General features: G+C 38.0%; 1 protein-coding gene across 1 annotated transcript in view; it reads left to right on the plus strand.

The window, feature by feature from the left end:
• The window catches only part of LOC148999166 (bifunctional dethiobiotin synthetase/7,8-diamino-pelargonic acid aminotransferase, mitochondrial-like), a gene marked incomplete at its 3' end in the record, with an annotated part of 64,783 nt that extends 39,986 nt beyond the window's left edge, over nt 1-24,797 (plus strand). The window contains 7 exon segments of the mRNA XM_089141416.1: nt 8,303-8,397; nt 8,782-8,891; nt 8,980-9,126; nt 13,784-13,917; nt 14,003-14,134; nt 14,592-14,726; nt 24,685-24,797. Coding sequence (XP_088997542.1) covers nt 8,303-8,397; nt 8,782-8,891; nt 8,980-9,126; nt 13,784-13,917; nt 14,003-14,134; nt 14,592-14,726; nt 24,685-24,797 — 866 coding nt within the window.
• Nucleotides 24,798-26,474: the final 1,677 nt, after the last annotated feature.

The raw sequence follows: 26,474 nt of genomic DNA on the forward strand, positions 1-26,474 counted from the left end.
CAATGATACTTGTCTCTCAAGTTGTAATTGGATTTGGTATCTATAAATAAGACTAGCCTATGATTCCAGGAAGTTGATCTTGAATTGCAGGCTACTGCTGGTTCTTCTTCTTCTTCTTCGTCTTCAACAACAGGTTTGATTCTTATGAGTTTGATTTCTAACAAAGATTTGGAAGGGGAAGTAGAGTAGGTGTAGGAGATGCTATTCTTAAGTTGCTTTGGGTTTTAGTTGACGGTTTAGGTTGGATTAGGTTTAGGCCTAGAGGTTGAAGATACAATTGTAGAATTTTAGTGAAGTTGAAGTGCTGGAATGTAGAAATATTAGGGTTTCGGTCTTTTGATGAAAAATAAGAGTAGGGATGGGTTTAGGGGCTAGGTGTGATCCTACTAGAGGGGAATGGAAAGGTATTATTGGACTGGGGATTAGTGAGTTAAGAGGGGAGGGGAGCTGGCTGCCGTAGGGAAGAAGGGATGGGGAAGGGTTGAGTGGGGATAGGAAGGGAGAAGGGGGTAGGGGAGGTGCTGGTTTAGACTTACTAGAATAGGGAAGCTTGAGCTGCTGTAGTTGCTTGAGTTAGGTTGCTGCTGAAGCTTGGATAAGGATGGAAACTTGAAGCAATTTGCAGAATTATATCACACTCACAGCTGTGGGATTCCTCTTAGGAACCCACAACTCACTCTTCAATCTCAGATTTTATTCAATAACTCAACACCGATTGTTACATTCTATTGTGGCTTATTTATAGCCTACTAGAAGGTAAAAATAAGGGGACTCAACTTCCTAAAATTAGACTGACATGGACTCTTGCAAACCAATTCAAGATAAGACTCTTAGTACTTTGACTCATACAAGGAACCTTCATAACTAACTCTACGGAGTTCCAATTTGAATTCTAAAAGTAGATTTTGGTTCCTTGCAAGGACTAGGACAACCCTAATGGATGGTCTTCTTCACAAACTAGGAATCCAACGTTGACATGGACTCTTCAATGACTTGCAAAATAATGATGTAATTGCAAAATAAAAATAGATCTACTGTCCTACTAACATGTTGGACCCAACTAGATCCTAAGTGGACTCAACCCAAAAAATGGCAAATTACCAAAATACCTCTATACTTGGCGAAATTACGGGGGTTGCTGGTAGGGCTGTAGGGTGCTGGTAAATCATTTGGGCTCTCATTGGGTGGTCCTAGATTTGGTTTGTATCAATTCTTCCCTTCTTGAAAGCATTCATCTCCTGATGAATGTTCCTATCATGTGGTTCTGGATCAGTTCTCTGGAGATCTTCAGTGTAAACTCATCCTTGCATCTTGCAGTGGGGGGTGTTGCTGCTAGCACCATTCCTATCTGGCAAAGTAGGAACAGTAGGGACAAAATCTTCAAGTCTGGGGGCATATTCCTCCTGAAGATCCAAGGGGGCATGATGAAGTCAACGTGTTCAAGCTCAAAGTCATTAGCTATGCCCCTGGAGTTTTCTTTTTCCACCAATTCTGTCAGTATTACTATCTTGGCTATTCCTTCATGGACTCTTGTAGTGCCATCTCCGTACGTAATTTCTTCAAAGACAGCATCTTGTACTTTAAAGGACTCTAGGGGAGTGCTCTCAATTATTTCCTTCTCTTTTACAGTGTTAGCCTTGCTTGCTTGGTCATTGCCTGCCGTGGTTCCTCCAAGAAACTCTTCAAGACCAGGGGTAGAGTCAGTGTCGCATGGAAAAGGTGCTGGCGTTGCTCTGTAATTTGTGGGCAGCAACTCATTATCTTCAATATCAAGGGCATGTGAACTTCTGATTGAGAAATACTACTTTAGGCATATCTCCAACTTGTGTTGTCGCTTTGACCATCTCTTTGTACTCTTTGGTGGCATCTTCTTCAACTGTTATGACCTTGTCATCAAGGGCTAGGGTCTCCTTCTGGTCTTTCACTGTTTTAGCCTTGTGGTCTCTTTCAGGTTCTTCTGATGTCATTTTAATGGGCATGGGCAGCAACTCTTTTTCTTCCATTACTTCATTAAGATCCTGGTAGTTGTCCAAGTGCTGCTCCTTGTCAAAGAAGTCTTGTAGAGCTGCTTCATGTGGTGGGAAAAGGGCTTCTTTGTCAGGAGTTTGTTGGTGAGTTTCAACGACATCATCTCCTCTTCTTTGAGGGCACTCTCTGGCAAAGTGACCCTTCTCTAGAAACACTCTCTAGAGTTGCTGCTCTTGTTGTAGCATATTCCCATGAAGTCTGTTGTAGGAGGGCATATAGGAAGGGGATTAAATGTGCTGATTGGTGTTGGCAGCAAGAAAGGGTATGTGTCGGCAGTATTGCTAGCGGTAGTGATGGTGGAGCTGCAATAGCACTGGCAGTTGCATTTTGTGAGTCGACAGGTTTACAAGAAGGAGAAGATGTATTGCAGTGGTGAAGTGGGGTTTGGTTGAAGGGCGTGATGAAATGGTATATTGAGGGCAGTAGCTTCAGAAGAAGACAATAATGTCATTCTACCCTTTCAACGGAAGACAATTTGGTCAACATTTAGTTCGTTCAGACATCTTTAGTGGTGCAATTGCTAATTTTTTGGGGAAGTGTTGTTATGAGTAACCATAAAATACTGTTTTTTAGATACATGATCCCAAAGGGGAGGTATGTGTGTGTTTCCCTATTTTAATCCAAAATAGAAGGCTTCTGTTTAATGGTTTTTGATTAAGGGGAAGGAAAATTTTATCGTAGAATCCAAACCATGACTTGAAATATATTTTAGGTGAGACAGATCCACAAAGTAACATGATGGAAATTGGTTGCTTAAACACAATCTTCTGAAGATCCTTGTAAACAAAAGCAGATTCACCTCAACAACAGAAAATGTGTAAATGGGAAACTACTGAAGAGAGATGTCACAGATCCCTCTTCATGGGTTTAGTTGAAAAAGATTACTCGTGTTTTTTGTTTCACTAAACTGATGAATTGCAGAATGAGAGATACTTAATTATGAAAAGAAAATTAAAGGATCTCTCTCTCACAGAAGCTATTCTAGTTAGTGTGTGAAATTTCGGTGCTGCCATCACTATCTTTATAGATGCGTTTGGCCACACAATTAGTGTTATCGAAAACATTGAAAGCTTTAACTTACCTTTCTTAGGGATGAGGAGCTTCAAATGTACTAGTTACTTGTGTCTTTGTGATTCTGTTAACAAATCCTTTTGTTGATTATGACAGACCAAAATCTATGGAAGATGTAAATAGCTGGTTACAAGTGGGCATATATCCATTATCGATTGTCGCATCGTAAGAATCACCAGCAAATGTTGTTGTGCAAACTTATTTTTCTGAGGTTTTACAGTTTCTGTCACATCCACCCAGCCGGTACCCTATCTAGAATACATGAGTGTGTGATCCACAGCCCAGAAGATCAAGTTTAGGAACGATCATATCCATTTAGCACAATAACATAATCAAAAGCAAGAGCAAATCATTGTATACAAGTAACTTAATAATAATAATCAAGAAAGGATAACAAAAGGATCACAAAAGAATATCAGAGTGCGGAAAACAAGATACCAATTAAAAGATAATTGTAGAGTATAGCGGAAATATACCCCACAACAAACATGGAAGGTAGATCGAAAATATAAAGCAAAGTTTAAAGCTATTACAATTCAAAACAAAATCTAGAAGAACAAGAGTAAACTAATCAACATCTTCCGTCGACTCTTCTTCTTCTTCACTCTTCATCTTCTTCACCTTAGGGTTGTGCTCTTGTAACTTCGAGTTAGCTTCTAGCTCACGATCCCATCAGCAAACAAGAAGATGCCGGCTGCTATCAATAGGAGCTGTCAATGTAGTCCAAACCTGTGTACTGGTCACACCAGTGTTCATGACCTTCTCCAATGATTTTCGAAGTTGAACCATATAGGGAAGGGTCCTTCGTACCAAAGCACGGGTTCTCTTCCGCTCCTGCAAAAGCATCAAAAAACATGTCCCCCGAAGGGTAAGCTTAAAAGAACTTAGCAAGTAGTTCAATCACAACAGTCATTTACGCCCAATTCAAATCAAGCATAAATGCAATGACATGAGACAATGAATGCAAATAAGCTTTTAACTCTAAATATGCTGGTCTCTAATGGTAGACACGCTTTAAGTCATAGCACCATACTCCTCTGGGTAGGTCTCAAATCGCTCTCCCTCAACCTTCCCAGTATCTTGGGTTCTCCGTTGGTATTGGGTCCTGCATCCTTCTTGGACATTCTATGGCTGGGGTTTAGGTCACCATTCTGTTACATCACCATTGGTCTGAGTATTGGCACGTGTTCAAGGTTAATCTTAGCCTAATGCAAGTCATCTACTGAGTCACATCTACTTAGGGTTAGATACGTCTATTCCTCGCTTCCCACGATCCTTTCCGATATCTTTCCCCCTAGAGTCACCGTCTCCTTCCCGGCTCGTACACTCTTAATCCTATTGGTCATCCATAAATAGTAAACGGGAAGCTCTGATGTCCTCTCACGGGTTGGTTACCAGTCTTGAGAGCCCATGAGCCCAAGTCTATTACTGCAACCCTACCAATGAATGGCCCCCACAATGTGATTCATGTCCTCTTACGGGTTGGTTATCGGTCTTAAGTGCCCACGAATCCCCATTGCTGTCACGGATCACTCGGTCTAAATTCCCCTTCCGATAGGGTTAGATATGACAGGGTAAATCCTAGCCAAACACTTCTAGACTAATCCTAGGTATGTCAACTAGTAGTCAGGGAAAGCACCAAGGTGCACCATAGGAAATTGTCCCATACCACCTCCACTGGTGTCCAAAGACAGAAACACCAAAAGGGCATTCCCCATTCCACAACTACAACCTAGGCATTCACACCATATCATGATTCCATACATATCGCATCATAGACCAAATCACATTCACATCATTCATAATCAATAATAGAATGTAAATCACAATATGAACACGCTACTGTAATTACAAAAATAATACAATGTTAAGAAAGTGAAACAATAGTAGTAAATCATGCATTCGAATCATAACACATCAAGCATGTAAATATGCGTATTGTGAGTGAACATACTCACATCGAATTTCGAATCTATAACCTTCAAGTGAGAGATCAAAGAACAAATTCGAAATCACCTAAACAAGCTTAAACAAACATGTATAGAGCATAAGAAGCAAATCCAAAAGATCGGAGTCGAAACGGAGACAAAACAGGGAATTCTGCTGTCAGCAACTTGCTTGGTCGATGGTCCTTGGTCTATGGTATCGACCAAGATGATTGACCAAGCATACAGTGTACGGACAAAATCTCCAATTTTTGAAAGGAAACTCGCCGAAACACATCGAAACACTCCGAAATTAATAGGAAAATTCTAAAACAATATACTAAGACTATTTATGAAGGTCTAATCATCTAACAAGGTCAATGGAATAGAATTCTAATAAAACCCTTATTAGGTTAAAACTGCGGATCATCACGGAAATGCTAGAATGAAAGGGGACTCATTCAAAATGATGGAAAACAGTGGATCAGGCATTGAAAACTAAAAAGAAACAAGTCGAACACATATTAGAATAGAAAACTACAGTAAGGGTAGATCATGCTATCAATTTTAGATCAAATACATGGAGAAACACCATATGGCTTCAAGGTAGAACATAAAGTGAATGAGGGTTCACTCTAAGACTAAGGAGATCAGAGGTTGGGTCATTACAGTAGTGTAATACCTTCCTTATAATCAAAACAACAAGAGAAAACAGTAGAGAGAGTAGATCAGAGACGAAGGAGATTGAATACTAACCTTGAAGAAGAGTAAACAAAAGGGGATCCTTGGTTGAATGCTTGGGGATCTTCATTGGCTTGAGGAGGAGGCTCCAGGGTCCTTCCCATGTTCTCCAACAGTTGAGAGGCAAAATATTTAGGTTTAGATCGAGGTTGCAATATATAGGGGATCCAAAATCCAAAATTTCCAAAATTAGACAATTCTGTTTTCCAGAGTTCCTTTGGTCGATGGTATGGACCAAGGGAGGATCGACCAAAGGGTCCCCCTTTTCCAGCTTGCTGAATTTTGGATCTCCAGGGAAAGGTCTGACCCGACTTCCTAGGACCTTCCAAAGCTATCAACACTGAACTCAAGTCCAACTTCAAGGTCAAACACCAATCACATCACTTCTTCATCCAAAACAAACAGGGTGTCCAGGTTGGGGTTAGGTGGGATTTCGCAGTTTTCTTTACAGAGCAGATAATCTTTCTTATGACGTCAATTGCATCATGGTTGAGATATCCATAAAATTCCTGATGCCAATGCACCTAATGATGATTGATAAATAAATTACATAGTATAGATGTTTAACATACTATATCAGGCTGGGGGGGGGGGCTATATTTATAAATAATTTTCTGGATATAACATTCTTTCTAAGGAATGATTTATTTTTAAAAGAAAATGTTCAATTTGTATGTGAGGTCCTTGCGATATAAGTTATATGCCAGCTCCATCTTTGTAAAGCAATTTTACTACATTGTTCACTTAATTTTGATATTGTCAGCAAGAACTATTGCTGAAGCATCAACGGATCAAGAGCAATACCTATAGATATAATGAACCGACAGTCTGCAGGTCATGGAATATTCTTCATTCTATTCAAAGAAAATCTATATATTATGTGCACAAATAAACTAAAGAGAAAATAAGGAAATAGAAGAGAAATAAAGGGAAAGAAAATGGGATAGGGTTTTGGGGCTTTATTGACAAAGCCATTAGGACATCCTAGCACAATTGAGAGCCACTCGATAATCCTCTCTGAAGACAAGCTCTAGATTAATCAACAGTTTTCAGTCTCCTTCTCGTCACATGCACTAGGATTTAAATAGGAATAAGAACTAAAATAACTAGCCGATATCTGACTCGCATAAAACAACTTCCACTTTATTAGTAACTAGCCAGAACCTTAATAATTTAGTACCGCTTAAAACAAACTATGTGTGTACATAACAAATTCGTTCCCCTAAAATTAGTTTTGTCCTTAACACCACTAATTAACATATAAATCAAATTCTCCCAAGAAAAATATATAAAAATCAATTACGCTTCTAAATTAAAAATAACAATCAAATAATCCCCATCAGGATCTTAGATCATGATATGGGAGATATGTAAACTCCCAATTGACGGAGTAGGTATGGTCCTCTCTGAGGAAGAGCTCATTGTGGGACTTGTATCATTTTGAAGGAAGTGATGCTTAATTTGCATTGCTTTGGAATCTTCTCCTTCGTCTTCATTGTTGTCCTCATCTTCTTCTTTATTGGGGGCTCTGGGTGCTCTTTTGTGGTGGTTTCAATTGGTGGATATTCAAATTTGTTAGACAAGGCTTCCAACTTTTTCATGATTTCATCAAACGCAGAAAACATTTCTGCTTGAACATCACCAATCTTCTAGCCACTAGCTTACTCCATTGCATGTGGGCCCCCTGTCTCATGCCAATTTGTTATTTGCACAAATAGATTAATGAAAATAAAGAGATTGGAGAGATCCAATAGGGAGAGAAAACAGGATATGAATTGGGGCTACATGGATGAAGCCACAAGGTGTCCTGGCACAATTGGGAGTCCGACGATCCTCTCTCAAGATAAACTCTAGATTAGTTAGTAATTTTCCATTTCCCTCATTGGGTATACTAGAATTTAAATAGGAATACAACCTAAATAACTACCTGCGTCATTCACTCTTACAACCAAAAATTTAAAACATACTTCAAATAAAGTATGTGCGTACATGACACTATATCAAGAAAAAAGTCTGAAGTCTGCACACTCTTTAAGCATTTTAAGCGGACCTCTTGCTACATTCACTCTATTCAGTACTAGAAGAAGAGAAAGGCTTGCTGGAAAATTTTGTGGTTTTTATTTTTGGCTGTGGCAGTGGCATCTCTTAATGAAATTTAGTTCTTTCCAAACTCCTTGGGTTCTTAGACCTTGTGATCATCCTAATTTTTTATGTTGCTGTGGTGCTGCTATAGTAGATAAGAAGCACACTTCACAAACTGCTCTCTGGATGGAAATATTTAACATAGCTGGTAGGCTTCTCTGGGAAGGGAAAGTCTGTATTGATTAACATGTTGAATTTAAATCGGGATGATCCTTCTACTTCAGGTTAAAAAAATTAATGTGTAATAAGATTTTTTTTTATTATTTATTTTTCATTTTTCATTTTTCATTTTAAGGTTTAAGGTTTACCTGATTGGACAGTATGAATGGAGGATTTGCTCAGTTTGCTGGTAACTGTTAAAACAGGTAGTGCTAATCCTTGTTTTCTCTATCCAGGTGCTAGCCCTTAGTGGATCATATCATGGTGATACTTTGGGTGCCATGGAAGCTCAAGCACCGTCTTCATATACAGGTTTCCTTCAACAACCCTGGTACGAATCCTCCTATCAATGTAGCATGTGGAAATGTTTACCCATGGGAATGACTAGATATATTCGTTGCATTATCCTTCACCGCATGAGCTGATATTCCTCTTTTTTAATTTTTTCAATTTTTATGTTGCTCCATAACTGTTAGTAATCTGTTGCATATGTTCTGAGTTGTTTTTTAATGTTAAGTTGATTTGCTCCAAGTTTCTGAAATATTGGATGATAGGACAGGAAGTTCTAGTTGGAGCTTTCTGTGTTTGTATTTCATCGAGAATTAGGTCCCTAAATCATTGTAAGAATAATAAACAGTAAAGGAAAGAAGTTGTATTTTCAAAGTGACTATCGCTGTATAACTATATGATTCCGGTAACTATTGGTTTTCTGCAGGTACACTGGAAGAGGTGTTTTTCTCAATCCTCCAACAGTCTTTATTGCCGAGAGGAGTTGGAAGCTTTCCATACCCAAACAGTTGCTGAGTGAAAAATTAGAACTTAATGGTAAAGTAATAATGCATTCTCTCATAGTAATTGGAAGAGTTGCGTTGATGCAGTTGACTATATGGTGATCCCTTGACAATTTTTACAGTCTTTGCCTCACGAGATGAGTTGTTCGATAGGAGCCGGGACGATTCTGAACTCGCTAGAAATTATTCTCTATATATATCACAGCAATTATTGCAGTTTCAAGGATCAAGTGGGTTTACAAAGGTTGGAGCATTGATTATTGAACCAGGCAAGGCTATTTTTTGGTTTCTCAATTTTCTTTGCCACATAATTAAAGATCAGGAATTACATTATGCTTCATGTAATTTCAGTCTTTTATGCCTAGAGTTCCTACTTTCCTTTCCTGATTGTAGTTGAGTTTATTTTGTGCATCATCAATCATAGAAACCCCTGAAGTATCGATTACTGAAAATGCATATGTATTATCTCTTGATAATGGTAGTCTCCTATGATATGTCATATCAGCATTATGTGCATGGCATGGTCCAGTTTTGTCTTTAAAAATGTATAGTTGTAAATTTTTTTTGATGTGGATCCAAAGGGAGTGGTCTCTTTAAGAGCGACTCATGAATGCTGCCGGGTCGGACTAGCCAATAACTCGAACGCGTTCGGTCTGTTTTTTGAGCAAGAATCACAGTGTTACCTTACCTTCACCATGATACGGACTCCAAGTTCTTATGGCAGAGCACGAGGAGAATTATCATCAATATGATGATGGGAATGGAAACCAGAAGCACGATCGGGGTCTTCATGGTCCGATATAAGACTTACATCAGTAACAGTAACGTAAGCATGAGACTTTTTGGTAGTACTGGTGAACCAGATGGCCGCGTCGATGGAATCTGGGATGGAGGACTCGTAGTATCTCTCTAGATCTAGCAAAAGCGAAAGACCCCCTATTATCAGATGAATGCTACATTACTAAGTGTTGTAATTGGGTATTAGTAAAACACTATAGCTATACTCTTATCTTGAGGGCATATTTTATATTGTGCATTCTTACCCGTTTATTGTGCTTCCTTATGAACTTGGCTATCAACAAAATATCCCCTACTGGTCCTTTCAGATTCTTGGGTTGACTCCCATTCTCTCGTTCTATCGGCTAAGTCTAAAAGAAATTCCCAAGCTTTGGAATCATCAGTGAACAATGTAAATCCTGTGGGGCACGTAGATTCCAAAAGTTGCTTTGTTTGATAATCGATACGCTCATAAATTATTTAGCATAAATGCCATAATTCTAAACCATTGGTGAGGGTATTTTTGGAGAAGGCTTTGGAACCTCTCCATTACCTTAGCAAAGGACTCATTGGATTTTTGACGAAATTGAAGAATATCATTTCTTATTTAATTCATCTTAGAGAAAGGAAAGAATTTCTTCAAGAATAGGACAGTGAATTGTTCCCATGTGGTAATGCTATCCCGAGGTAAGCTATAAAGCCACTTTTTGGCTTGGTCCTTTAATGCAAATGTAATAAACCGTAGTCTTACGGCATCATCAGTGAGTTGTTGTACCTTCATAAGGACACAAACCTCTTCAAACTCCCTAAGGAACAAATATGCATCTTGATTAGGTAACCCATGAAATTGGGGTAACATAGACAAATAATGAGATTTGAGTTCAAACTTATTACCTCTCACTTTAGGTAAATGTATGCAGGAGGGTTGTGCAGATCGAGTTGGATAAAATCTATCTTTAAGACTCTTAGGTGGAGGTAGGTCTTCCATGGTAAAGGTAAACACTCGGACAATTTGATTTGTGGAATCACGAGTCCAAACACACATGCACTAACCACCTAATGCAATTAAAGGCTCTTATGAAAGAATGAATTTTTTTTAAAATAATATATTTTTTAAATTTTTTTATAATAAAGTACCTAAAGAATAAAACAAAATAATAAAAACATAAGGGAAAGTAGTGAATTTCCCCACCACAAAGATTGAAACGATGATTCCAAAGTAGTAAGGTTGCTGTATAGCTGAGCGCTGTATATGTTTGACAGCAAGGGAATCCGTATAGTCTTCGGAGCCACCTACAATCGAATCCTAGGGATTCTGCAATAGAGTGGGGACTACTATACGTTTTTGTTTCTACTCTAGTTAAGAGTAATATATTTGAATTTTTTTTAAATTTTTTTTATTTGTTTAAAACACTTCAATTTACCTAAGAATGAGAAAAATAAAATGGACTAATACCTCCCCGACAATGGCGCCAAAAACTTGTTTGTGAAATAAAAATAACCGCAAGCACACGGTATCGTGTAGCTAACTGGTCGATCTCAAGGAGATATGCCACTTAGAATTTAATCTCTTAATGGTAATGCAAAAGTGCAATGATTCAAAGATTTTAACTAATAATTAAATTAAACAAGCGGTCCTAATCCATACATCTAATGCAATTGAATTGAAACGAAAAATAAAGCAAACATAACCAACGCATAATTAATAAAAGGCAGGAAAAAATGCGAACAATAAATAAATAAAAATAAAAGGGAAGTGATCCGAGTGTTAGCTCTGGATCTAGGGAAGGGGAGTATAATTATAATGACTTTGACCGTGGACCCTTTGCCGTAGCTTACAATCCACCGATCGAGGGAACGGATATTAGAGAAAAAAATTGCATAAAGGAAATAATCAAAGCAATAAAATGAAAAGGGAAACCTTAACTAAAGAGAGGCACGACTGTAGGCATCTTTGATCAAGGACCCAGGGGAAGGGAGAACAATAAATAAATGCTGAAAGTAAATCCTAAATTAAGAATATGGAGGGGTAGATAGAAGTGGGAATGGAGGGGGGAGAGAAGATTATTGAAGAAGATTACTTGCATCTTTGAACTTCAAATAAAAAAAATAAAAAAAGAATTGAATGAACGATTCGAATCTCAACCAACCCTAACAACCAGATCTAGAATGATCTAATCTGCAATTGTTAGACCCAGAGAAAAACGAATCTTGAAACTTGAACCTTGAAACTTGAACTTGAAATTGAACTTGAAATTGCATTACATAGAAAAATTAAACCTAAAGAGAAAAGAAAGAATGCTTCTCCTAAGCTCTAAAACACGTCCTCCCTTGTTGGAGTATGCTCTCTTTTTATAGAATTTACATGGGATATGAATCTTGACAGAGTTTGAATCAAACTCAGAGTTCCTATCTGACTCAACCAATTAGGGTTTTGGCGCACTAATCGGACTGACTTAGAGAGATCAAATGCACAATTCCACCGTTGGATTTGAGGATCAAGAAGTCGTGAAGCTCTCTTCCAAAAATCAGCTTGATTGGACACCGGATGACCATTCGATGAAGGGCTTGATCGAAATTGGACAGAGACATTCAAAAACGGGAATTTCCCTCTTCTTTCTCTGAATATAATTCTTTTTCTTCTTTTTCTTTCTTTGATCAAGTCCCAAATAGGAAATAAGATATTGAAGGATCCAAGGACTCTTTTGTTTTTTCCATTACGACTCTCTTAATAATACCTCTGTAGATTTGATTGATAATTTCTAATCTTAATCGCAGATAAAAATTTGCTTCTTTATCTCTAAAATATTTTGGAGTTGGCCCATAATCACATCTCTAGCCCATCATGCTCTAGATCAGACCCATTTTCACACTTGAGAATTTGAATGGACCTCTTGACGTTTAAAATTGCATATTTCATACCCAAAACTCCAAATATTTGCTTAAATCTTAAAAAGTCCTAAAATCTGCAAAAATGACATAAAACCCAAGGTAGCTCCACTCTAAGTGTGTAAAATGCATGCTTTATGCCCTAAGATTTCACACATAAATGTGCTCTTCACCAAGGAACGAAAGTTCGCTCGGTTTGCCGGGTTCGCTACCCGGCGAACCGGGCGAACTGGCAAAATATCGTCGATTATTCGCCGAAACTCACAAAATTTCGATCTCTTCCCAAATTCCAATATTTCATTTCGATCAACCCAAAGGACACCCTCAAATGAAATTTTGAGTTCACGTGGTATGCAAGAGAAAGTTTCTTATCTTTGCTGCAACTCTGCAAGTGAGAATGGCAGTGGAGTTCTTATCTCTACTGCAACTCTGCAAGTGTCCGACAAAAGCAAAATTTCACCGAGAACAGGAAGGAAGAGAGCACCGATAATATCAGAGCAAGGATCTCCAATAGATGCTCACTTCCATTGGTAGGGCAAGAAGCCGTAAGTTCGCAGGTATCTTCCGATGACCACTGACCTGGCGAGCATAACGAACGACGGCTTTCGCCCATTTCTTGATCTCTGTTTTCAGTTTTCAGCGTCTAATTCCTTTAGTGGTTTCCCTGGTTCGATGCTGATCTCCATGAAAGAGAAACATTTATCGAAGCCATTGTCACTTTGGCAAGTTTGGTGCTCATGAGTGATGCGACCGAGCGTCTTTCTCTCTCTTTCTTTCTTTCTTCTTCTTCTTCTCCTACGGTTTTCCGGCGATTTTTCGGCATTTTTTGCTGATTTGCCGACAATTTTCCGATACGTCGATTTTCTGGCGATATTCAACCAATCTCGTTTCGCCCCACCCTTTCGGTTCGCTGACTACCGACATCAGCAAATGTCGCCGAAATTAAGTTCCTTGCTCTTCACCACCATTGAGAGAGTTGGTACCTAATACAAGCGTCTCCCTAGTTACATGCACATGAGGTCTGTCCTAACTCCTCTGTGGAATTTGTTGGTTTGTTTTCGTCCCCCCCACCCCCAAATTACATGTTTAAAGTAATAGGTGCTCTAAATTACTCTTCACATGTTCACCATATTTGATGATTGTGCTCTCTGAATAGAGTTTACATGTTATGGCGATGTTCTCTTTGTCTGTGACTGGATTTCGTTGGACCTCTAGTGGGTTAGCAATTTTATCGTATTCTGAGTTGGAAATTTTCTGCAGTTATACAAGCTGCTGGTGGAATGCATATGATTGATCCCCTATTCCAGCGGGTAATTGTCAAAGAATGCCGAAGTCGACAAATCCCCATTATTTTTGACGAGGTTTTTACAGGTTTCTGGCGTCTTGGAGCTGAGGTGGGTTGTGGGAACTGTAGCTTGTTTTATTGATTTCTTATTCCCCATCTGATTCATTAACTGGGTGTTAATTTTCATTCCATAGTCTGCAGCAGAACTACTTGGATGTTATCCAGACATAGCCTGCTATGCAAAGCTTATGAGTGGTGGGATTATTCCCTTATCTGCCACTTTAGCTACAAATTCCATTTTTGATGCTTTTAAAGGAGATTCTAAGGTACTTATCCTGCTTGGATGACCCAAGAAAATCTAATCTGAGAAGATTCATTTTTACCTTTCCTTTTCTTGGTTTTTGTGCTACACCTGAAATTTTCTTCATCCTATCGCTTTAATATGACTGTCGCTGAAGCAGATGACTCATCTTACTTACTGTCATTTATTAAGTTGATAGATTATTGACCAGTTTCAGATTAAAAGTTTAGAATTTTTGAGTTCCACCAAATTAGTGAATACATAATCCGACATAATTTCTCTTATAAATATTTCAATGTTTGGAAATATAGCTATGGTATTCGAAAGAAAAGCTGAGTTTCTCTTGAGCATGTTATATCCTGCAAAATGTCTTCCTCTTGTCTCTTTCAAATGTTAATGATATGCTTTATATGAGAGAAGGTTTGTAGCTCGTACTGGATGGAAGTAAAAGTTCTTATCTTTCGGCTTCCCTCTGATTTCAGCTCATGGCCCTTTTGCATGGGCATTCATACTCTGCACATGCCATGGGGTGCACCGCAGCTGCTAAAGCCATAAGATGGTTTAAGGACCCGCTGATGAATACCAATATTACTTCTAATGGAAGGCATCTGAAAGAGGTAAGTGGGAATTACTGCTTCTGATATGCATTACATGTCACTAGTATTTCTGGTAGATGCATTAAATTTAATATTTTAAGGAACGTTGAACATTGTGAAACCTCTCCAAGATTTTTCTACATGCTCGCGCTGATTACATACAGTATACGTTTTTAGTATCCCTTTCCCGAAGAAAAATAGAAAGAGAAACAGAGCAAAATTGGTCCCCACAGAGCAAAATTGGTCCCCACAGAAGGTATAAGAAATAAACAACCATCCACTGTACTGATATTATTGCCATGGGGGACATTCCAAGGTGGGCCTTTAAATAATGTGTTGTGTTGCTTCTTTATCTGTACATGTGACGAAGTTGTGACCAGAAAAAGGTTCAAGGTGAGTATGGAACGTATGCCATAGGTCTTGTGTGCACATCTTCAAGTGAGGAACGTGCAAAAAATAATAGCAAAAGTATGAAGCATGAAGTAATAATGTAATACTTACAAATTTGAAAATCAAAACAGGTGGTCTTAGAAGGAAAAGCCACAGAAGACCGAAAAGGCCTTGTACAAAGAAGACTGAGAAGACAGGTAGTCGAGAGCCTCTCTTCTTTTTTTCTTTCACTAAAATTTAAGAGAGATTGAGAAAGAAAGAAGGAAGAAGGTGCAGTAAAATGAACAATGGCATTGCTGTTCCTATCTCTGCTAGGAAACCACAGAGAACTAGGAAAAGGTGTGGGGAATCCACAGGGAATTATTTGATCAAGTTTGGGAATATCCAAATCATGTTTATTCCATAGAAGAGAAAAAACATGGTCAACCAGAGTCCTTGTGATGAAAAGGAACTCTGTTCCATGCTAAAAGTAGTGAGTGAGTAGTTCTCAGGTAATGAACTGTTAACCAGAACTGGATATTTTATTCACAGCAAGGACATGATGTGAACCAGGATCTGGGGTTTGGCTGATTGACGTAATGCCCTATATCTACACTCACACCAGGATCCTCTTCTTGAGAATCAGCAGTCTTCTAGGGTTTACAATACCGTACGGTTGAAGGTTATTGATGGTTTGAGTACTAGGGTTTAGAAAGGGGTAGGGTTAGCTTCGGCTAGGATTTACAATTTCTGGTTTGAAACTTCGCTTCCTGTTGAATCCAGATCTGAATCTTCAAGTTTTGGGTTTTGGATTTTAGGGTTTGAAGGGAATTAGGGTTTCTAGGGTTTGGATTAGACTAGAGTTAAGGTTAAGTTTTCTTGGAATACTCGTGAAGCTAATTCTTAAAGGGTTTAGGATTTGGTTGATTGGTTTAGGAGCTGAGGGTTTTGAAGTTTTAGGGTTAGGGTTTCCTAATGAAGAAGATAAGTTGCTGAAAATTCTTTAGAGAGAGAAGGGGGGAGGGGGCTGTTTGCTTAGGGATGGGGAAGGGATTTTTAGTTCCTAATAGGGGTAGGTATGGGGTAAGGGAAGTCTAGGATTTTAGGTTGAGTTTATTGTCTGGTTTTGAATTTTAGAGAAAAATACTAAACTGCTGCAAGCTAGAAGGAAGAAGAAGAGAGAAAAGAAAGGGGAAGGGCTGGGAATGTTATCCTAAGGTTGGGGAAGGGAGGGAATTAGAGATGGAGGGCTGGAGCAGGGGAATAGGGGAGGCCGCAAGGTTTTGGAGGGGGAATGGGAAGATTGTGATGGTGGAAAAGAGGCTGTACTAGCAGGAACTAGGGTTTGAGGGGGATGGGGAGGTCTACAGGTGGAAGGGATGAGAGAGGAGAGGCTGTTTTGGTGGTGGGGGTCTGTCTTACTTGAGGAGGTGAGGAGTCAAGGTCTTCTTTACAGTTTCTGCAGAATTGTTCTCTCTAAGCTGCCGCAAGTTCCCCCTTGAGGAACCCACAACTCCAACAAATTGCTCCTTCAAATCTCAGCTTTATTTCATTAGTCATAATCTGATTTGTTACATGATAGAGAGGTTTATTTATAGCCTTTAGAAGGAACTCATGCTAGTACTCTAATTTTAAAGACAAATCGAACCATATCTCCTACTTGACTAAAGACTCTTACTCATACAAGGACTCTAATCATATCTCACTCCAGAAGGATCCAAATTGAAAACTAAGAATAGTGAAACAATGCAGAAAAAAACTCTAATTTTGATAAGTAGGTTACTTACCTTGATGGGTAAGTCTTATTTATTTATAAATAAACATGGCTGTTGTACAAGGGTCTCAAATTTGAATTCAAATTTAAAAAAACTTGAATTCAAAAATAAAATTCAAACCATAACAGATCCATTATGGTCTTTCATCCCCCCTTAAACTCTGCATTGGCAGGTGCAAGAGTTTGTCTCTATGCTTGAAGAAAGCTTGTGATGTTAAGCCCTTAGTAAACACATCTACAATTTGATCATCTGACCGAACAAAGTGCACTTTTTGGTGTTGTTCTGAACCAAGTCTCGGACAAAATGATAGTCCACTTCTATATGTTTTATGCGAGCATGTAGCATTGGATTTGCAGCCATTTGTGTTGCAGACACATTATCACAATAAGTTTCCATTCCTCTTGGAAGTTGTACAGTTGTACTTGCAAATCACGTAGAACATAAGAAAGCCATAATAACTCAGATGCTGTGATGGCAAGGGATTTGTACTTAGCTTCCGTACTTGATCTAGATATTGTAGGTTGTTTCTTGGAAGACCATGATAATAAATTATCCCAAAGAAAAGTGCAAAACCCACTAGTTGATCGGCGTGTGTCAGGGCATCCTGCCCAATCTGCATCAGGAAGCAGCTATGAAAGAAAGTTGGGTTGGTTTCAAGAGAACACCAGCACCAATAGTATGCTTGACATAACATAAAATACGTTTTGTTGCTTGTAGATGATCTTCTGTTGGAGATTGCATGAACTGACACACTTAATTGACTACATGGGAGATATCTGGTCTAGTGATCATCAGATATTGTAAGGCTCCTACTAATTGTCTTTATGGTGTTGGATCAGGTAGGGGATAACCTGTTGTTGATGATAATTTTGTTCCAACTGCAATTGGGGTTGTGCATGGCTTTGAAGTTTCCATTCCTATAGACTTTAATAAATCGATGGGGTATTTACTTTGAGTGAGTAAAAGACCATCTGAACTTCGATTAGCCTCAATTCCCAAGAAGTAATGCAAGTGTCGCAAATTTGTCATTGCAAATTCTTTGCTCAGGCTTTGAATAACCTCTTGAATTGCAGCTTCATTGGCTCCTGTCAATATTATATCATCTACGTATAACAGCAATGTTGTCATTGTACCTTGGGTTTTGCGTGTAAACATGGAATAATCTGCCACGTTTTGCTTGAAACCTTCTCCTTGTAGGTATGTTTTGAATCTGTGAAACCAAGCTCGTGGAACTTGCTTGAGACCATAAATTGCTTTTTGTAGATGATAAACATGTGTTGGTTTAGATGTGGAAGCAAACCCCTGTGGTTGTTCCATGTAAACATCTTCTGCTAAGTTGCCATTCAAGAAGGCATTTTTCACATCAAGTTGATGTACTAGCCATGATTTTGAGAGTGCAATAGTTAATACTGTCCAAATCGTGGCTGGCTTTACAACTGGACTAAATGTTTCATGAAAGTCCACTCTTGCCTGTTGGCTGAACCCCTTGGCAACTAATTGTGCCTTGTATCTCTCAATGGAACCATCACTTTTTGTCTTGATCCTGTACACTCACTTACAGCCTACAATATTCATACATTAGTATAAGGCACCAAGTTCCAAGTCTGATTGTTTATCAACGCTTTGTATTCTTGTTGCATTGCATCAATCCACTTTGGGTCTTTTGAGGCTGATTTGTAGGTTTTAGGTTCTGTTGGGATGTTGGAAAGAAAGGTTTGAGGTATTGGGTGTCTAATAGTGAGTAAAGGGAGAGGGGGTTTTGGTTTGGCGGAATTGGTTTTACTCCTAGTAATCATAGGATGAGATGGTTGGGGCTGTCGTTGGTCTATTGTTGGAGGTAGTTGAGGTGGGGATTGATTAACATCTTGGGTTGGATTTGCCATTGATATGGCTGGTGATGATGTTGTAGGGGCTGTTTGTGATGGTTGATTGTTTGAAATAGGTGAAGAAGAATGTGAAGTGAGTGGAAGCACATTTGGTAGGGTGTGTGGAATGAAAACAGGTAGAGAAATAAATTCTACTGGTGGTTTGTTTGATGATTGGTGTGATGGGGGATTTGAGAAGAGAAATTCATTTTCTTCAAAAATAACATGTCTAGATAAATATACCTTGCCAGTGTCCATATCTAAGCATCTATAACCCTTGTAATAGAGGCTGTAACAAAGAAAGACACAAGCCTTGGACTTTGGCAATAATTTGTCTTCTCTGTAGGGTGTCAACTTGGGGTAACAAAGGCAACCAAAAACTCTCAATAAACAATAATCTGGTTTTAAGTTAAACAGTGCTTTATGAGGAGATTTTCCTTGCAATATCGGTGTAGGTAACCGGTTTATTAAATAGATAGCAGCAGTAAAGGTTTCTAACTAATATTCTTTGGGCATGTGAGCTTGGAATAGAAGGGATAAACCCATCTCTGTAATGTGTCTGTGTTTTCTTTCTGAAACTCCATTTTGTTCTGGAGTGTGAGGACATGAACTCTTGGATACAATACCACATTCATCAAGATAGTTTTTGAAAGCTCCCCTTGTTAACTTTAAGGCTCCATCACTTTGAAAAAATTTAATAGAAGTAGAAAGCAAGTTTTCAGCCATATTTTTAAAATGCTTGAAACAATGAATTGCATCAGATTTAAATCGTAGAGGATAAAACCAAGTAAATCGACTGAAATCATCAACAAAAATAATATATGAATTGAATCCACTTTTTGACAAAGTTTTAGTGGGACCCCACAAATCACAATGATAAGCTGTAATGGTTGAGTAGTTCTACTAACTGAAATAGAAAAGGGTAATTTGTGATGTTTGCCAAGTTCGCAAGCGTCACAAATTTTATTGGATCTAAGTGTTTTAAACGAATTAAATAAGACACTATTTTTCAAATGAGTAAATACTACAGAAGAAGGATGACCAAGCCGTTGATGCCAAATATCAGAAGGAGCTTTATTTCCATAAAGATCCAAAGGAGGCATAGCATTGGTCGAAAAAGAATACAATTTATCTTTGACTGGACCCTTTAGTAGAGTGATGCCTGACTCCAAATCCTTAACACAGAAACCCCATGGAAAAAATTCAAAAGAACAATTATTGTCAGATGTAAGTTGAGAAATAGAAATTAAATTATTTGACAATTGGGGAACTATTAGTATATCATTAAAAGATAAATGATTTGAATTTGTTTTCAAAGTTGAGGAGCCTATATGAGTTATAGGAAATTTCTTACCATCACCAACTGAAACTTGGTCTTCTCCTTTGTAAGTGGCAGATCGTTGTAGTATGGCTGGATCAAATGACATATGGTTGGTAGCACCTGAATCCGGTATCCACTGTGCATCATTCTGTGGTGTAATATGTTGGGTATTTTGGGTACCATGTAAGCCAGCATAAGGAATGTGAGGTGGTGGATTAGGATTATTTCGGCTCTGGGCATAACGGAAATAGCATCTATTGGCCGAATGGCCTTGCTTAACACATATTTGACATTTGAAGGAATTAGTATTAAAGGTGTTTTGGTTTGGTCGGTTATAGGAATTTTGAGATCTTGGAGGGCCATTTGATGAATTTCGGAAGTCAGATCTAGGTGGGTTCGGTTGTTGGGTGGTTATGAATCAATACTATTATTAGGCCGATTAAATTTAGGTTGATCTGTAACAAGTAATGCAGTAGGGGAATGAGAATCAATTAAGATTGATTGGGTGTTCCCATAGCCACGGCGTAACCGTTGCTCATTAGTAAGTAGTTTAGCCCTTAGGTCGGTAAAGGTAACGGGTGGGGTAATATTTTCCACAGTGATGATGAAAGTCAGATAATCCGAATCAAGACCATTTAATGTATATGCTACCAAATCAGAGTCATTTACCTTGTCATTGATTGCCGCTAAGGAATCAGCGATGGACTTAATTTTGTGAAGATAGTCCGTAATTGTTCTCGTTCCTTTATTGATCATTTGCAATTCACTGCGAAGATAAGTCCTTCAAGCAGTGGACTGTTGTTGGAAGAGTTGTGCAAGAGAATCCAATACATCTTTCGCTGTTTGAAGGCCAAGAATATGAGAAGAAAGAGACGGTGTGAGGGTGGCATTAATGCATGCTCGAACAAAATGATCATTCTTTCTTCAGGTTTGAAATGCTCGATTCAGCGTTTGAGTTCCTCCAATAGTGACAGTTTGATTTGGCATTGATCCAGTACCATCAAGATGATGCATAAGATCACATGTAATAAAAATGGATTCTAATTGTTCTTTCCACATGAGATAATTTGCTCCATCAAGCTTGACAGAAACAAGGTTGGAGAGATTGGTAATGGGGAATGGAGTGTTAGCAGTGGCCATTGAAAATGTAGTGTTTTGGGGAAAAAAAATCTCAAAACCTTAGCTCTAATACCATGAAACAATGCAGAGAAAAACTCTAATTTTGATAAGTAGGTTGCTTACCTTGACGGGTAAGTTTTATGTATTTATAAATAAACATGGTTGTTGTACAAGAGTCGTTTACAATATTCAAATTTGAATTCAAAATTAAAAACTTGAATTCAAAAATCAAATTCAAACCATAACAGATCCGTTATGGTCTTTCAAATAGATATAGATTCCCTGTAAGAAGTACACAGAAACTAGCAGCTCCCTTACAATGTAGGAATCCCAACCTAACAAGGACTCTTCAATAACTCAACAAATAATGACTTATAAATAAAAAATAAAAGGAATCTTGTGTCCCACAAACATTCTTGACCCAATCAAACTCCAAGTGAGCCCAACTGAAAAATTAACAGAATTACCAAAATACCCCTATGCTTGGACAAAATTGCTTGGATTGCTGTAGGGCCGCAGCGTAGTGCTAAACTCTCTGGGCCCTTTTTGGGTAGGCTTGGATCTGGTTTACATCAAGACAGTTCTTACCTGGTCCAAATTTTGTTGAATAGCCTTTTGGGGATGGAGAATGACCCAGTAAGGTCTTGAAAGAGATCTGGTGGTCAGATATAAAGTAATGAAGAACGCTACTGGGTTTAGGAAAATGAAACCCTCAGAGAAAATAAGGTTAGACAGACAAGGTAGAAACCAGATCCAGAATTAGAACAACGAATCAGTTTTACAGAACTTTACTATCAGAAATAGAGCAACATTGGGTTTCTGAAAATCAATCAAAGCGTTCTGCTTTTGAAAACAGAACATGGAAATCAGAATGTATTAATTGATGAAAAAGAAGATAAGAAGCTAGTTAACAAAATAGAGTTAGAAATGAGCATGCATGGGGTTGGGAAATACAGAAGACTGGCCTGAATCAATGGAGAAGATGAATAAAGGATATGATTTGGGATCCACCTGGCCTCAAGGTCGGGAAAACCACTAAAACTTTAACCCTGTTATTTAATTTCATCATGCCTTGCACTGAATCTCACAGTAGAACAATGCTCTGAATCTCAAAGAGTCCAAAGCCAACAAGCGGAGGTTATTTAATACACCAATCCCCCTTTTCTTTTTCTATACAACTTAGGAACTTCCTGTCAACATCCAAAGATGGAAGCTGGAACCAAAGAAGAATTAGGATACCTCTCCCACTTGCAGGCTAGAGGAGAAGTCTATTTTAAGTTGGACTCCAAAAAATGGAAACTCCAAATATAAAAATGAGTCACGAGTAGAATTTATGGCAATTATTTCAGCCTTGAGTCCTTTGCAAGCAGCTTGATAAGTTAGCTATTTTACAAAAGAGAGGAAGATAATTGCCTGTGGAGGACCCCAATGTTTCTTGCTTTTGAGGATTACAAGAAAATTTAATAAACCATAAAAGTTACTGGAAAACAGTCCAAACCAGAACCAGTACCGCTGGCTATGTTTTTGTCTGCTTCAGCATGAGCACTGAATCTGCATGTGGTGGGTGTTATATGGAGAAAGGGGAAGGCCAAAAAAGACCTTGGTTGAATAGGTGGTAAAATAAATTAAAGCCTATGGATTAGCGAAGTGGAATATTGGAACAGAATTCATGTACCCCTCACCCAAGGAATTAAACTCATTAAGCTCATTCAGTCAGATTTGATTGCATTAGACTGAACTTATACAAGAGAAATATAGGGTTATTTAGAAGAGAAATATAGGGTTATTTAGGATTCATGAAGTGGATCTGCTCCTTAAAATCAAGAATGTATTACTATGGATCTAGAAAATATCCATCATGGTTATAGTTATCTCTGGTTGCTATAGGCTGTAGGAATTAGGATACTTACTACTTTCCACTCCAAATCCTTAAAATGTGGGTAGCCATGAAACTTTAGGTTTTATCCACTGAAGCTTGAAAGTGTGCTTTGCAATACTTGAATAAATATCTGAAGTGTTTGCAAGATGCCTTTTTAATGATTTTCATCGAAACACAATGCATAATTTATTTAGAGTCATGAGAATAGAGGTAATTCAATATGAATGGAAACTGGATGTGCCTACCATAGAAGCAAATCTTGGTTGAAACAGGCAATTGAGATATCTCGGATTCTGGTCAAGCTGAGACAAAATGTCAAGGTTACCCCCAAAAAAAATACCGTTACTTGATCAACTTCTTTGGTTTTGGTTGGATTGACCTAGAAACCTATATATGCTTCACTAACGCAATCACTCCCCTCCAGAGATACTTGTTGACCCTTAAATATGCCAAACATTATTTAATTAAATGCTTAACCCACAATAAATAAACAAATGTCAGATTTTCGATAGTAGATGCAATTTTCAACTTTCAAATGCTAAGGGTTTTTATTAAATCTAAATATCTTCTTAAATCATAGTATAGTAAAAAATTGCTAAAGACAAAAATGTGGTAAAATATTCCTCTGTTTTGATGTGTTAAAAAAAAACTTTAATCTAGACTGATTACAAAACATTTGTACTTGCCAAATTAAGTTTGACCAGAACATAGCTTCTTCAACATAAGTCAGATTTAAGTAATCTTGGATTTGTTAGCAAGCTTTCCAACAAATTCAAGATCACCTAGATTTTATTTATATTGTAATTATGTTCCAATCACACTTAATTTGGTGTGTGCGAATCATTGTAAATAAAATACTTTTTTAGACATCAAAGCAAACAAGTATTTTAGCACACTTATGGTTTTTAGTAATATTTTATTATATTAAATTTTGTGAGTTATTTAGATTTAATAAAAGGCCTAACATTAAAAAGTTAAAAATTGCACTTACCGTTAAAACTTCACCTTTTGTTCCTGACCTGGGAGGTTGACTATCTTTTTCTTTGAGAATTTATTTTTTTACTATTTTTGTTGGAAGCATGGGTGTTTGTTTATTTAAGAATAATATTTCAAGCTTAACTGATGTTAGGCATAACTAAGTATCTGTCCTGGTTCTGGCCATTATTTAGCAACAATCTAGGGTTAAAACCAGAAGTTCTAGTGGTTTTTTCACAAAACAACTAATTCTGTATGTGTTGAAGGTCAAAAAGAGGCTGTTATGCCAAGAATCAGCTCAAAGAACCACTGATTAGGCATTGAAACCAGTAGCTTGAATTGGCTGGGAAAAGAATATTCCGCTCAACCCAACTCAAGCTATATATATATATATATATATATATATATATATATATATATATATATATATATATATATATATATATATATATATATATATATATATATATATATATATATATATATATATATTTCTTTCTTTCTTTTTAATGGTATATGGCACTAGGCAGTAGAGAGAGTTAAATTTGAAGGGACGCTCTCATAGCATGGGACATTGGGACTCTTACTTCATGAAACTTTAATTTATTCTGGTAAGGTTTTATTACTCATGATCTCTCTTTCTATATATTTTTTTACCATGCACAAATGCTTGCAGTTGTGGAACGTGGAACTTGTGCATCAGATATCTTCAGTTCCAGAGGTGCAAAGAGTGGTTGCGCTGGGGACTGTTTTTGCCCTTGAATTGTGTGCCGAAGGCAATGATGCTGGGTACTATCATTAACTTCCTCTCTTTTTTTCTTTCACTTATGTGGAACTATTATTGTGAAAATTCAATACCTAAAGTGCATCCTTACAGCTGCATTGGCTCTGTAGTATGTGTCCACCCTCATGATAAGTTGATAATACCAACTCGACGTAAGCTTTGAGGGATGTGAATGGTGACTGCCATATGTCAAATTATTCCCATATGGAACATCTGGCATGGAGACGGTATCATATGATGCTGAGGTTTCAGAATCCAGCTATGTACTTTTTAGCTGTGCCTTTGATGAAGATCAGCTTAAAGACCATCAAGATATAGGTAATTCTAAATAGTATTAAGACGATGAATAAGACCTGGAGGTTCCCTTGAAACACGACTTAGTTGTCAACTCAGTCCTCAACTTGGGTTGCTGTTCATCTTCAACCAGTTTAGCTGGTTTTGTTCCAGGTTTCTAGGCCAGCCACTAACCGGATCTTGCATTACTATTTCTAGATCCTTTTATTCCTGTTTTGTTGTATTTAGTGGGTTTTCACCATATTATTACACAATTTTTTTTTTTTTTTTTAAATCCCTTCAAAGTCATCCAAGGTAGGAGTCAATTTACAAGGTTTCGATCCAGCCTGAAGTCAAAATTTCAGCCAAAACTTAGTATTTTTTTTCTATTAGTTTCAATGAAAGGTTTTAGGGGCCAAATGGCCAGATTTGGGCATGAAACTTGTGGGACAACAGAAGCCTATTTCAGGCCAATCTTAAGAGTCCCTGACTCCTAGTATTAGAACAAGTGACATGCTGGATCGTATCCACCATCCAGTTGCTGCTGCATAACCAAGTTAGCCTCTAACTGCCACACCCCACCCTAAATAGGTCGGATGCAATGGTGTAACCTGATGCCAGCTGGCATTGGTGTTCACTCAAATTACCTGTGCAGTATTATAACCGAAAAAGCCAACTCATTAAGCAAGATAAAATGGCAATTACTCAATGAATTCAAGGAATAATATAAGAAAAATGTATCAACTATCAACATCAAGGGGAGGCTAAATGATAATAACAAAGTTATAATGGATCCTCTTGAGTCTTACTATGTGACCCCACCAGCAACCAGAGAATTTTGACTAACAAAAGGGGCATTTTGGTAATTTTGGACAATTGCGTGGTGTCCTAGGTCTGGGTCCCATTGAGTCCAGGATGTTGTGTGGAGCTTAGATATATTTTTATTTTAGTTTTCTGATTAGTATTTTGCAAGTTACTTAAGGCTGCGTTTGTTTGCAAAGGTGGGGTGGGAAAAAAGGAGTGGGAAAAAAAAACATGTGGGTCCCATGTGTAGTAGGGTGAGGGAGAAGGAGGAAAAGAAAGGGTTTTGTGGAAAAGTGATAGGGGTGGGTCCCATTTTTTACTTTTCCCAACTTTCCCACAAAGTCCCACAAAATATGTGGGGTTTTAAAATGGCATGGGGTGGGAAAGTTGGGCTGCCACATCAACAGACAAGTTTCCTTGATTCAAGGAAACTTGTCTCCCACTTTCCCACCCCAAGCAACCAAACAATATACCATTTTGGGATTTAAAGGAAAAGTAAGAAATCTACACGTTTTTCAAGAATTTTCCCACCCCTTTTTTCCCACCCCATCTTTATTCCAGCAAACAAACGCAGCCTAAGGGTCCTCATCCAGGTAATATTCCTA

This window comes from Hakea prostrata, unplaced genomic scaffold (assembly GCF_041222555.1).
Source record: "Hakea prostrata isolate BN-2017 unplaced genomic scaffold, UWA_Hpros_2 contig_31, whole genome shotgun sequence".
Classification (NCBI taxonomy): domain Eukaryota; kingdom Viridiplantae; phylum Streptophyta; class Magnoliopsida; order Proteales; family Proteaceae; genus Hakea; species Hakea prostrata.